The sequence below is a fragment of the Prionailurus viverrinus genome, chromosome A3 (assembly GCF_022837055.1).
Source record: "Prionailurus viverrinus isolate Anna chromosome A3, UM_Priviv_1.0, whole genome shotgun sequence".
Taxonomy (NCBI): Eukaryota; Metazoa; Chordata; class Mammalia; order Carnivora; family Felidae; genus Prionailurus; species Prionailurus viverrinus.
Window position 1 is genome coordinate 65,562,895 of NC_062563.1, and position 14,813 is coordinate 65,577,707.

A 14,813-nucleotide genomic window follows, 5' to 3' on the forward strand; every position below is an offset into this window, starting at 1 on the left:
AGCTGACCAACAGAAAAGGATCACAATTAAATCCCATATAGAACGATTATTTTTTAAAAACAGGAAATTAAAAAGAGGACACAGAAAGATGTGTCCACAAAACAGAGAAAAATGGTAACCTAATATAGAAGAATGATCTACAAAAAAATCATTAAAAAAATAACATAAATCAGAATTAAAAAACCCCAGAAATGAGAGAATTCAAAAGTGAATTAGCATAAAAGAAAAAGTTATTTTAGAAAGAAAAAACAAAACCAAAAGAAACACAAGAATAAATATAACAGGATATAATAATATCCTTTTATATATATACATTACATGTAATCTATAATAGCATATAATAATATAAATAAATAAGAGAACCATAAGGTATAAGAAAAATATAAAAGTTAAAAAAAATTTAAAGTGAAGAAGTTCACTATAGAACTGAAATGAATTTTTGTAAGCACCAAATGAAAATTCCAAAACTTAAAAACATAGAAATTTAAATAACGAACTCAATAGATAGCTTTAATTGCAGATCAGACATACAATAAAACATAATTAATATAAAGACAAACAATAGAAAATAGAAGAATGAAAAACAGAAGAAGTTGAAAGATCTAATATGCATGTAGCTGGAATCCCAGAAAGAAATGCAAAAAGCTCTACAAGCCCCAAGCCAAATTCATGCAAAAAACCCGGCAAAAAACAAAACAAAACAAAACAAAACAAAACAAAACACACACACACACACACACACACACACACACAACTAAGCACATCATAAGAAAATCTCTGAAAACCACAAAGAAAATCTTAGCAGTCAGAGGAAAAAAATAGCATTACCTTCAAAGGAGCAATAATAAGATTTTTGGTTGATTTTTCATTCTCAACAAAAAGTATAGTAGCCAGAGGTGGGAAAAAACACTAACAAAAAATGAAATGATACCTTTAAAGTACTGAAAGTAACACCAATCCCGAATTCTATACCCAGCAAAAATATCCTTCAAAAAACAAGGGCAAATCAGAAACATTGTAGACAAAAACTGACACAATTTGTCACCAGCTGACCCCACACTAAATTTAACAAGTTAGAGTGTCAGGCAGAAAGAAAATGATCTCAAATAATAACACAGAAATGCAGTAAGAAATAAAGAGCAATAGAAAAAGTAGAGACTAAGGGAAAAAATGCTGGGCAAAACAAAAATTTCTGGTATTAAAATATATACAGAGTTAAAATGCATCATATATAAATACACTACAATAAACAGAAGTTGTTAGAGGATAGTTATTAAAGCTTGAGCCTAGTTAATCCTCAATATCTCCACTGTGACATAGGAAAGGTCATAAATGATAGTAATATGTTGAGACTTTTGGTCACCAAAGAAGGCAAATATGAAGTCTGATTTTCTAGTTTCCATATATGTGAGACAACCATTTTCTAAGCCTCAAAAATTAACATAATTTCCAAACCCTCACAACATATACCATGTAAAAGTTATGACCAGCCAACCAACTTTTATTTGAAAAGCTGAAAGATGTGCTTACTGGTAGGAGAAATTATAGCCAATTTGCAACCATGTTTGTAACCAGGATCCACCCCCATCAGGGTGCGCCCTGGAACAGGACTTGTTAAAAGGAGCTGACGAAGGTTCCGTCCAAACATCATTACTGATTCCTTCTCTGCATCTGATGTTAGTTTGGCCCTTTAGAAACCAAAAAATAAAAAGGAAAAGAACGGATTTAGTTTTTCATTCACCCAAAGTCTCTTCCTGAAAAAGAACAAAATTCATTCCACTTATTCTTCACAGGAATACTTATTGTAACAAAATAAAGGAGGGGCACCTGGGTAGCTCAGTCAGTTAAGTGACAGACTCTTGATTTAGGTTCAGGTCATGATGTCAGGATTGTGGGATCAAGCCCCATGTCAAGCTCTGTGCTAAGCATGGAACCTGCTTAAGATTCTCTCCTTCTCCCTCTGTCCCTCCTCTGCTCCTCCTCTCTCTCTCAAAAAAATAAAGAATAAATAAAAAATAAAGGAAAAAACATCATATATAAAATTATACTATGAGTCGATTTTTGCTAACTGCAGTAATACATGGAACCACAAATAATTCTGAAGCAAATCTGAGGAGTTTGTCATACCTATATTCCTTCCCTATCTGCTCTATGCAAAAATCTATATCTATAAATATCTGTGTATGTGAGAGAAATAGAGCATATAAAGACTTGGACATCACATAGAATGTCAAGTTAAAGCTTACCAGCTGATTAAAAATACAAACACAAAATTAGTTTTTGTTTTAATTTTTTTGTAACATTTCTTTATTTTTAGAAAGAGAGAGACAGAGTGTGAGCAAAGGAGAAACAGAGAGGAGAAACAGAACTTGAAGCAGGCTCCAGGGTTTGAACTGTCAGCACAAAGCCTGAAGCAGGGCTCGAACTCACAAACTGTAAGATCATGATCTGAATCAAAGTTGGACGCTTAACTGACTGAGCCACCCAGGTGCCCCACAAACACAAAATTAGTGATAAATTATCAAATCCTAAGTAATCTCTATCAACACTTAAACTTTTATACTTTTATCTGTATGAATCTGAGTATCTAATCATTCAATTCTATTCCCCACATTGAGTCCCCACCCTGTCATTCTCACAGAGATGTGACATGATCAAGGATACCAGTAAGCAGTCCAGAATCTTGCCTCATGTACATAACTTCCCAGCTTACTCCAAAGAAGTTAGTAAGAGTCTAATTTTAAAGCTTTTTCTAGAATAAAATATATATGTCCACAATGGACTTAAAGTCCACTGGAAACTAAGTTTTCAACACCATTCATCTTAACAAAAGCCCTGAAAATTATCATGTCCTGAAATTCTTACTGAATTTTGTAATAAGACATAACAAGCATGTCTTCGCCATTAGACTAGGTTAAGAAATTCATGCCACGGCCACAAGAAAAGAGTACAAAAGCCACTCAAAGTACATTTCATATCAGTGCTGAGGTACAATTATCTACATATCCAAAGACACACACAGCTGCCTGGGTGGCTTAGTCGGTTAAGTGTCCGACTTCAGCTCAGGTCAAGATCTCATGGTTTGTGGGTTCAAGCGCTGTGTCAGGCTCTGTACTGACAACTCAGAGCCTGGAGCCCACTCAGGATTCTGTGTCTCCCTTTCTCTCTGCCCCTTCCCCACTGGTGCACTGTGTCTGTCTGTCTCTCTCTCTCAAAAATGAATAAACATTAAAAAATGAAAAAAACATTTGAAGACACAGCTAACTAATTTCTGCTTTTCTGTCTTGAGTCTTTTTTTTTTTTTTTGAGAGAGAGAGAAAGAGAAAGAGCACATGCACATTTGTGTGTGTGAGTGCGGGAGGGCAGGAGAGACAGGGAGGTTTTTTTAAAAATTTTTTTCAATGTTTATTTATTTTTGAAGGAGAGAGAGAGACAGAGCATGAGCAGAGGAGGAGCAGAGACAGAAGGAGACACAGAATCTGAAGCAGGCTCTAGGCTCTGAGCTGTCAGCACAGAGCCTGACATGAGGCTTGAACTCACACAACAGTGAGATCATGACCTGAGCCAAAGTCAGCCACTTAACCAACTGAGCCACCCAGGCACCCCTTGAGAGAGAGAGAATCCCAGGCAGGCTCCAAGCCCAGCAAGGAGCCCAATGTGAGGCTCAATCTCACCACTGTGATATCAGGACCTGTGTCAAAATCAAGAGTCAGATGCTGAACCACCTGAGCCACCCAGGTGCCCCTAAACTGGAGAACTTTCTCAGGTGAATTAAGAATACTAATAGAAAAAAAAAAAAAAAAAAGAATACTAATAGAGTAATAAGAAAACAAAGGTAGAGAGAGTGGATGGAAGACAGAGGAAATGTTCCAGGCGATGGAAAACCGAGTAATTTCATATGCTAAGGTAAAAAGAAATACCAAGATATAAGTCAAAACAAAATCCAACCACAAAGGGTTAGGCATGTTCTTCTGAAGAGCCTGGATTTAATCCTAGAGACAAAGAAGAGCCATTGAAGAATTTTAAGTAGAAGAGCATGAAATAATCAGCTGAGAGTTTTAGGATGGCAAAGTGAAATGTGTTACTGCAAAACAAAGACAGAGATCATCTATGACCCTAGAAGAGTAATCCAGACAACTAATTATGATGTCCTGAACTAAAACCGTAACCACAGAGAATAAGAGGAGGCGAAATTCAAGGTATGATAAAGGATGGATGGGAGAATAGACAGCACTTGGTAACTGACAATGCAGGATTGATGAAAGAGATAGGTGTGAAAAATGACACATGGATGAATCATCTTGATATTTGCAGAAATAAGAAATCCAAAGTAGACTGCCTTATATATATATATATATATATATATATATATATAGTCAACTGACCTGAATGTATATGTTCATGATTATCTCTAGGTAGTGAAATTTTGTGAGCTTTTTTCTTTATGTTTTACTAATTCTTTCAATTTTTCTACATTAGGACAAATTTCTTTTTAATTAGAAAATCAAGTTAATTTTCTTTAAAGAAAAATCAATTGGGAGTTTTCTCCCTCAATTGCTGTTCAGGTAATTACAAGTATTTCTATCAAGAGACACATCTGCAGACAATATCTGCAAACCAACTTACAGACTAAAATAAGATACATATTTTTTTTAACCACAGCCATTTTAGGAAAAGAGAAGAAAAGTGGTCTTGCTTGCCCACTGCTAATATAAGTCAAAGAAGGGTTATACATTAACACACCCACACCCAAATGGCTTACATTAAATCTCAGTGAAATCATTCCATAGGCAGTGAAGCTACTCAAATCAAATGTATGCAAAAATGTCAAAAGCACTACTGGACATTTCATGCAATATGAAAAAACAAGATAAAGAAAAAATATATAAAAGGAAATAAAATTTTGAATAAAGTAATTTTCTCTTTTTCCTTTATTATAAACAAAATCCCTTGTTTTAAAATTTTATGCCTAGCACTCAAAAGCAAGAGATGGTACCTCACACAGACTTGAAATGAAATAGGATTCAAACCGAAACAATACTGTTAAGGGACAACTGAGCTATGAAGGATGAATCAAGAAAATGCAAGACTTTGATAAAAAGAAGCTGGTTAAAAAAGCTGTGTGTCGGGGCGCCTGGGTGGCTCAGTCGGTTAAGTGTCCGACTTCAGCCAGGTCACGATCTCGCGGTCCGTGAGTTCGAGCCCCGCGTCGGGCTCTGGGCTGATGGCTCGGAGCCTGGAGCCTGTTTCCGATTCTGTCTCCCTCTCTCTCTGCCCCTCCCCCGTTCATGCTCTGTCTCTCTCTGTCCCAAAAATAAATAAACGTTGAAAAAAAAAATTTAAAAAAAAAAAAAAAAAAAAGCTGTGTGTCTTTTTCAATAGTACCTCCTCAAACCCCGCTCTTTAATGTTTGTTTATTTTTGAGACAATGTGAGAGACAGAGTGCAAGCAGCAGAGGAGCAGACAGAGGGAGACACAGAATCTGAGGCGGGCTCCAGGCTCCCAGCTGTCACCCCAGAGCCCGATGCGGGGCTCGAACTCACAAACAATGAGATCATGACCTGAGCCGAAGTCGGACGCTTAACCAACTGAGCCACTCAGGCGCCCCTCCTCAAACCCTGCTCATAATACCTCCAAAGTCAATGGCCAAGTCCAGTAAAAGAAAAACAGCCAAACATTATAAAGATTGCTATCAATTCTAGTGAGCTTGAAGAGATGGCTAGAAATCTACTCTCAAGTAATCCTTGCTGAAACCCATAAAAGAGAATGAAGAAAAGTCTAAAGCACATAGGAAGGAATATAGAAGGGAATGGCGGGTTTGAAGACTGACTACAAAGGCAAGAGAGAAGCAGGAAAGAGGGTTTTGCCTGCCACAACTTCTTTCCGTCTCCTCCCCGACAAAAACTCACAATCTGCACCTTAGCTCTTCCGCAGTTCTTTGTAACTCTTAGTCCTTCTGCTAGTCCACTTAGATGGTCACTTTAATCATCTCCTCTAATATTCACTCATCATTGCTGATAATATTCACCCAAATAACTCCCAGTTGGGAGTTTAAAACGTATATATTAGCCTTCTCTCTTCATAGTAAGAAATGCATCATGTGCTCCATGGATTTCCTTATGGTGTCTTTGGTTCTCTTATCACCAAAAACTGCTTCCAACTAAATTCTTCATTAACTTCTTGGTTTATTATTCCCAAGTCAAATCTCTCATCAATAAAACCATTTGCTTGTCTTGGCTGTCGAAGTGCAAAACTGGTATTGTAAGACTGGAAGGGGTATACATTAAGTGGTCAAGATTTGAAAAGTATGTTGTAACTAAGAGTTACGTTTTGTGATCTATGCATGTGACTGCCTCTACAGATTGAAATCGAGACTTAACTATAATTACTTTGTGATTCTGACTCAGTTCTTTGGACTGGTTAGTGGATCAACAAATATTTACTTCATGCTTTAATGGTAATGTATGTATTACCACACATAATAATAAATGGTATATAAAATTAAATAAGATGCATACCTGAACTCTCTACAGAGGAGAGGATAAATAAGGCGTTTAAAAGAATCATCCAGTGAACTGTGTAAGATCTTCATTAACTCCGGCCTTGCAAAGCCACGTGGTCTCCACCTGCAAAAAAGAAAAGCCTACACTAAAACTGATGTAACAATAACAAGACCATGAAAGGGCTCCTGGAAGAGGGGAGAGGAAGTGGAACAGAAGAGGGGGAAGACTTTATCGAAGCCAAAGTAACATAATCTGTGAGGAAAGACTGTGATGTCTGGAAATTATTACTATGACATCTGGAGTTCTTATTTTTAAAAACCTGGTAACCACAGCCATACATAAAACTTAAAGGAGGAAAAAACTTTCTTATCCTGGGAAGAGTCTCCCGAAGCATTATTAATAATGGTGAAAATATTAAGATATAAAAAAGTCACCAGAAAAAAAAAAGTCACCAGAAAATGACTAATGCACTGCTGTGAACTGAATTATGTCCCCTAAAATTAATATACTGAAGTTCTAACCCCCAGTGAGATGTTATTTGGAGATAGGGCCTTTGGGAGATAATTAGGTTTAAATACAGCCGTGAGAGTAAGGGCCCTCATGATGGCATTAGTGCCTTGAAAGAAAAGATATCAGAGAGCCTGCCCTCTCTCCATCCCTCTCTCTCCCAGTCAGGTGAGGACACAGTGAGAAGGCAGCAGTCTACAAGCCGAGAAGAGGGTTCTCACCAGAAAACAAATCAGCCTGCACCTTGACTTTACAGTGTCCGGAACTGGGAGAAAATAAATTTCTGTTCTTTAAGCCACCTAGTCTATGGTATTTTGTTATGGCATCAAAGCTAAGACAAACATGTATCCTCTTTGCCCATTTCTTTATCTCTTCCTGAGAGAGTAGACTGAGCAAAGGACAAACTCTGTTTTAACTCTTGCCTCTTGCCATTCCTGAGTAGAACTCACTCTACTCCTCAGGCTGTAGTGCTCTACCATGCAGTGTATCTGCACACATGCTGATGGATATAAATGTCAGAGAATCAAATGTTAGTGGACACTGGATAGAGAACAATAAGAGAAAAGCATAAGCTAAAAAGGACAGATTCAGCCTTACCCCTTCTGTGTTTCCATCCATCTAGAGTATCTCTGCCCTTGCCCTTCAATGACTCTTAAATATAAACCACTAATAAATATTTACTTTATAAATAATAATAAAATAAACCATTAATATACCTTAGGGACACTGTCATCTCCCTTACTTATCTCAGGTAGGAAATTAACTAAACTTCAGTGAATAGACATTCAAGAATCAATTATATAGTATACCAAAGATTTCATAATAACTAATTGAATCCCTTCCATAGAAGATTATTATCTGAGTAGCATATAGTTTTGTTTTTTAATTTAAATGAAAGTGCTTTCAGGACATACATCTTTCCACACAAATCTCTGTAACTCTCTACTGTCACCTTTATCTAGGGAGGAGTAGGATATGAATTGGATACACATAATTAATATTAAAATTAATATTATTATTACTGTTATTATTAATTTGGAGAGCCCAATGTCAAGAAAGATGTCCCAGAAGAAGCATCTGAGATGGGTTTTGAAAAAATTAACTGTGCTTTATCAAACAAGACCCAGAAAGAAGAGCATACTGGTAAGAAACCATAGCATATGAAAAAGCACAGAGGCATGAAAGCACATGATGAGTCTACTTGACTACAAGTAGATTAGTACTGCTAGAGCACAACTGCCAGGAGCAGGTGGGGGGGGGGGGGTAGAGGGGGCTAGAAAACATGGCAGAGCCCAGATCACTAAGCGTCTTACACATCATGCTATGGAGCTTGGCAAGTTAGGAGAGAACACAGTCCTGGGTCATGAGACAATAAGATAGGAAGACAGTCCTTAGAGGCAGGAAGGCCCTAAAGGAGAGATTTTTTTAGATGTATGTACCTGATATCTGCTGGGGGTCATTCCCTTTAAGGCCAAACCAAGGTTTCCCCATTGCTAGTAGGAAGAAACCAGAAATCCTTAACATTGCCTATCTGATCCTTTTGGAAGCCTCAACAGTCTTCCTTAAACCTTATCTCTTGCCCCCACATCTACTCTGGTTTCCTTCCAAATAATTCCCTATACTGAGCCAGAGTGATCTTAAAATGCAAACTGATCATTATGATAATCCTCTGTTTAAACCTTTTATTGGCTTTCCATTACCCTTAAGATAAAGAAAAACAAAATCCTTCCCTGTCTAGAAAGCTAGGTATGATCGATCCGGCCCATGCCTACAAGTCAATCGTCATTTCATGTTGCTTTTTGTTCCTCTCCTTCTGTCTCTGACCTACATATGCATGCAACCCAGACTCCATTAGGGTTCCCTGTTACAGACTCATGAAACACTGCAGTTCTCCTTTATAACCTCAGCATACCCTTAACCATTTGTCAGGATCTTCTCCATTAAACTATATTGTCACCAAGGACAAAGAGCATATTTATCTGTAGCATAAGGCTACAGGTGGATCCCCAGCATCTAGCATATAACCTGAATGGATGAATACATGAGAGAGGTGGAAGGTGAAAGAAGAAGGGGCATAGAGAATAAACAAAACAGAAGAGGATGAAGAAGGAAAGATTTGAGTAAGCATCTCCAGTCATTCAAATGTGTTTTAAAAAACTAAAACAATTCCCTGAGAATGTTTCTTTGGTTCCCAGAGAAATAATTTAGCTAGCTCTTGTTTCGGGTCTTTACTTCCCATAGAAGTGTTTCTTCAATTATCTATATACAGAGAAGCTTCTAGAATGTAACTGAAACATATCACTATACCATAGTAAAGTATTATAGTATAGGTTAAATAATATTACCAATTATTCAATTGAGGAAGAATTGAATAAAATAAAATATAGATGAGCCAAGAAAAACCATTTAAATCACTGTAAGGAAACCACTCCTTAACATCTACTCAGTATGAAGATAATAGGCTAAAACCATAACTAATACTTCCTTAACTGATACTGAGTATTATGAATATTCATAGGAAAAAAGATAGGTGTTGTCCCCCTATTTATAAAAGATATTTCTAAAAAGGAAATATGCACAATAATCCCACTACTTTGTAATAACAGATACCACTAAAGGCTACACAATTAAATGGACTATCATTTACTTCTCTCAAATATGTGAAAAAGGTATTACTTATCATTTAGACAATAATGAAACTGAGAAAGAAATAACATGCTCATAGTCACAAGGGTAAGAAATAATATAACTGGAATTCAAACTCAGATATATTTGCTTCTTAGAATTTTGGTTTTTTTTGTTTTGTTTTTAAATGTTTACTTATTTACATTTGAGAGAGAGAGAGCCGAGCGGGAGAGGGGCAGAGAAAGAGGGATAGAGAGAATCCCAATCCGCACCATCAGCACAGACCCCGATGCGGGGCTCAATCCCACGAACCATGAGACTGTGACCTGAGCCAAAATCAGGAGTCAGACGCTTAACAACTGAGCCACCCAGGGGCCTCAAGATTTTGTTCTTTCTATGCAACTATCTCAGAGTTTCATCATATTTTAAATTAAAACTATCTAATTTCTTCACACTACTGTTTAAATCTATGATTTCTTTTACGTATTTACTTCCTTTTTATTTTTAATGAAATTTATTTGTTTACAAAGAAAATAAACATTCACTAAAAAAACACCTACAAAATCCACAGGAGAGTATACAACAGAAAATTAAAATCTCACACCAGAGCTATGGAATAGATCATTTGTATTTTTCCAAAAAATGTTCTTACACACAGACATTTTTTGCCATTAATGAAACCATACTATAAATACTAATTATAAGCTGTCTTTTTAACCCAGAAAGACATGTTTGTATCTCAAGTTCAGCTCTATCTCAACTTTTCAAGATGGCTGCACAGAATTCCATGTATGGCTATAACATAATTAGTTTACACAATTTACCTACTGAGTAACATTGAGATAGACATTTCACTTCATGAGTCCTTGGTTAGCATTATTTGGTCATTAAGCAAGTTAATCCTTCATGGAACTGGTTTTTGGCAAAGCGGCTTCCAATGAATTGATGAAAGTACTATGTTGGATGAGAGAGCTAATTTCTAAAGTACACAGTACTGGTTCCTCTCAAAGAAAAATTCATCCGACTCTTCAAATAGCTTTCCCAGCAATCTCCCTAACTTAAGGTTACACAGAACTACATATCCTAACTGCCAGGCAATCTTCTTGACCTTTGTATCAGTTTTCTCACTCGCAAAATGGCAGCTACAAATCTGCTCTACCAACGAACCAGATTGTTACAAGGATCAAATACACTCTGAAAAGGGAAAACTAAAAGTTAGAAGTTCTATACAAACATATGGTGCAATTTTAAAAGGTTCTGTTAACAAATGAAAAAAGATAATAAAAAGTTACATAAGCTTAGACATTTCTCTGAAATTTCCAATAAATTTAATGTTAACTGCAATCATCTTTACTGTGCAAAATATTTTAGGTAAACTGCATATATAGCTTTAGAGACTTATAATATCTGACAAATTATATTTTTGTTTCAATTATCCTTAATGATCAAAACATTTCAGATCTGTCATATACAGCATGTTTTTGTTAATTTAGCTTTTCATAAGAGAAAACACTCTTATTATAAGATTCCAACAGTACAAAAAAGTACTAAGTAAAAATCCCTCTCCCTAGAGATAAGTAATATGAATAATTTATTTAAATACTCAATACATCCTGTTTCCTATTTAAACATACACAACATTTATATTTATTTTAGAAAAGAAAGAAATTCTTTAAAAATCTAAACAGACCTGTTTTGGATGCACCATCTACAGAATTCATTCTTCACACCATCAGAAATGTTGACCTTAACAGTCAGTATCTTCAAATTTTCCCCACGGTTAATTGCCAGGATCTGAATGCAAACATATATGGCAAAGACTGATGATCCACAAAATATATAAATGGTCAATTTAATCAGTCAACATTTGTGAAATAAAAGAGCAGTTATCCAGTCTAGAGCTATATGAATTTTTCATTCATTTATTTACCAAAATGTATTTAAAAATAATCACTTCTTTATGTTTAAAAAAAAATTATTTTAATAAAATACTGGTATAAAGCCTATGACATTCACAGAAAGAGACTTTGGTGATCTAAGAATCTCATTTCAGATTTGATTAATTGAAAATTTTTGATCATCTGGAGTTAAAAAATATATTTTTCACATTTGTGAAAATTTATGGCTGAGATTTACAAACATGCAAATTCCCATGTGGAATAGTAACTACTAACTGTCACCATTTATTTAGCATTTACTAATTGTCAAGTCCATCTAAACACTTTAAATACTTACCTCATTTAATTTTCAAAGCCACCAGTGAGGTATGTATTTTCTTCATTTTACATAATAATTTTTCTAAGACTACTCTGTCCCAAATAACAAAGATTACAAATGAAGGAAAAATTTAAATTCAGTTCAAGCTATCTCTTAATGAATGTATTAAAAGAGCAATTGTCTTAAAATATATTAAAAACACTCCTTTAAAGGAGAGCAAACAGGGGCACCTGGGTGGCTCAGTAGGTTGAGCATCCAACTTCGGCTCAGGTCATGATCTCATGGTTCGGGAGTTCAAGCCCCATATCAGGCTCTGTGCTGACAGCTCAGAGCCTGGAGCCTGTTTCAGACTCTGTGTCTCCCTCTCTCTCTGCCCCTCCCTGCTCATGCTGTCTCTCTCTCTCAAAAATAAACATTAAAAAATTAAAAAAAAAAAATAAAGAAGAGCAAACAAACCTAAAGCAAGTAGAAGAAAGGAAATAATATAGAGGGAAAATAAAAAGAGAACAGAAAAATAATAGAAAATAATGCTAGCAAAACCAAAAGTTGGTTCTCTGAAAATGTCACAAAATTAACAAACCTTTTATTAGACCAAGAAAAAAGGGAGGAAGCATTCCAATTACCAAAATCAAAAATAAGAGGGGCCATTACTATTGAAATTAGAGAAATAAAAAAGATCATAACAGAATACTATGAACAACTGCACGTCAAATTACATCACATAAATAAAATGAAAAAAAATTCTTAAAAAGACAGACTGCCAAACAGTAAAATAAAAACAGAAAATCCAAAAAGATCTAAATTAAGTAAAGAAAACTGAATTAGTAATTTAGAATTTTCCCACAAGAAAATGTCCAGGCCCAAATAGCTTCACCACAGAATTCGACCAAACATTTAAAGAATTAATACCAATTCTTCACAAACCCTTCCAAACTATACCATAGAAAACTTCCCAACTCTATTTACCCTGATACCCAAACCAGACAAGAACATTGCAAGAAAAAAATTAAGATCATTATCTCTTATGAATATAGACATGAAAATACTCAATAAAAAAGTAGTAAACCAAATTCATAAATATATAAAAAGGATTACACACCAGGATCAAAAGGGATTTATTCCAGGAATGCAAAGTTGCTTTAACACCCAAAAATCAACTAGCATAATACATGATACCCATAAAATAAAAAACAAAAATTACACAATTATCTTCTTACATAATATATGCAGAAAAAATATCTGACAAAATTCCAGCTTTGTTCATGATAAAAACACTCTACAAATTAGAAATAGAAGGCAACTTCTTCAATGCTATAAAAATCACATACAAAAACAACACAGATAACATCATATTTAATGGTGAAAGACTGGATGCCTTCCCTCTAAGATTACAAGGGTCTACTCTTGCCACTTCTATTTTCAACATTGTACTGGAGGTTCTAGCCAGAGTAATTAGGCAAGAAAAAGAAAAAGAAGACACCTAAATTGAAAAGAAAGAAATATATCTATTTGCAGATAATATGATCTTATATATGGAAAACCCTAAGGGATTCACCATAAAGCTATCAGAACTAAATAAGAGTTCAGCAGGATTTCAGGATAATCACTTTCTACACACTAGCAGTAAGCATTCTGAAAGTATTTTTTTTTAATTCCATTTACCATAGCAACAAAAGGAATAAAATACTTAGGAATAAATTTAACAAAGGACATGCAAAACGTAAACTCTGAGAACTACAAAACATTGTTAAACGAAATTGAAGAAATGGAAAAACATCCCATGTTCATGAACCAGAGGCTTAATATTGCTAAGATGGCAATACTCCCCAAATTGATTTACAGATTCAATGCACACCTATCAAATTCCAGCTAGCTTCTCTCCAGAAACTGACAAACTAATTCCACAATTCATATAGAAGTTCAAGCAACCCAGAGTCAATCTTGAAAAAGAAGAACAAAGTTGGAGGACTCCCACCTTCTGATTTCAAAACTTATTACAAAGTTAACAGTAATCACAACTGTGTGGTACAGGCATAAGGATAGATACATAGCTTAGTAGAATAAAATTAAAAGAGTTTAGAAATAAATGCATATGCCCAGAATTAACTGATTTTCAACAAGGATGCCAAGACAGTTCATTGGGGAAAATACAGTCTTTTCAACAAGTGACGCCCAGACAACTGGATAGCTACGTTCAAAAGAATGAAGCTACAGGGGTACGGTATTTGACTGCAAAAAAAATGAAGCTGGTTGCCTTCCTCACATCATACACAAAAATTGTTCAAAACTGACCTTAGACCTTAACATAAGAACTAAAACTATAAAACTCTTAGAAGAAAATATAAGAGAAAATCCTTGTGACCATGAATTAGGTAAGGTTTTACATATAATACCACATGAACAATCACTAAAGGAAAAAAGTAAATACACTGGACTCAATAACATTATACCTCAAAGAATACAATTAAGAAAGTGAAAAGAGGGGCGCCTGGGTGGCCAGTCAGTTAAGCGTCCAACTTCGGCTCAGGTCATGATCTTGCGGTTCGTGGCCTAGGGCCCCACGTGGGGCTCTGTGCTGACACTCAGAGCCTGGAGCCTATTTCGGATTCTGTGTCTCCCTCTCCCTGCCCCTCCCCACTCATGCTGTCTCTCTCAAAAATAAATAAACATTAAAAAAATTAAAAATAAAAAAGAAAGTGAAAAGAGAACACATAACATGGAAGAAAAGGTTTGCAAATCAGTTATCACAAAGAAGAGTTAGATCTAGAACATATAAATAATACTTACAACAAGAGCAAAGACCATGTCACCTCTACACTCCAAGTAGGAACTGATATAAAATAAGTGTTCAAGAAAAATTTGTAGGATAATCTCCATGTTACCTTACACCAAAAAAAACACCTTTTCACATCTGTATCATCGTAAGTTACAAAAATTAACAGCTGTTATCATGAGAAATAT

At 35.4% G+C, this 14,813-nt stretch overlaps 1 protein-coding gene across 3 annotated transcripts in view; it reads right to left on the minus strand.

The window, feature by feature from the left end:
- The window catches only part of SRBD1 (S1 RNA binding domain 1), a 197,987-nt gene that overhangs the window by 143,070 nt on the left and 40,104 nt on the right, over positions 1 to 14,813 (minus strand). For all 3 annotated transcript variants that reach the window (XM_047852771.1, XM_047852772.1, XM_047852770.1), the window contains exons 10-12: positions 11,326 to 11,429; positions 6,519 to 6,626; positions 1,531 to 1,688 (exon numbers count right to left, since the gene is read on the minus strand). In XM_047852771.1, the coding sequence (XP_047708727.1) occupies positions 1,531 to 1,688; positions 6,519 to 6,626; positions 11,326 to 11,429 (370 nt within the window). The remainder of the gene's footprint in view (positions 1 to 1,530; positions 1,689 to 6,518; positions 6,627 to 11,325; positions 11,430 to 14,813) is intronic.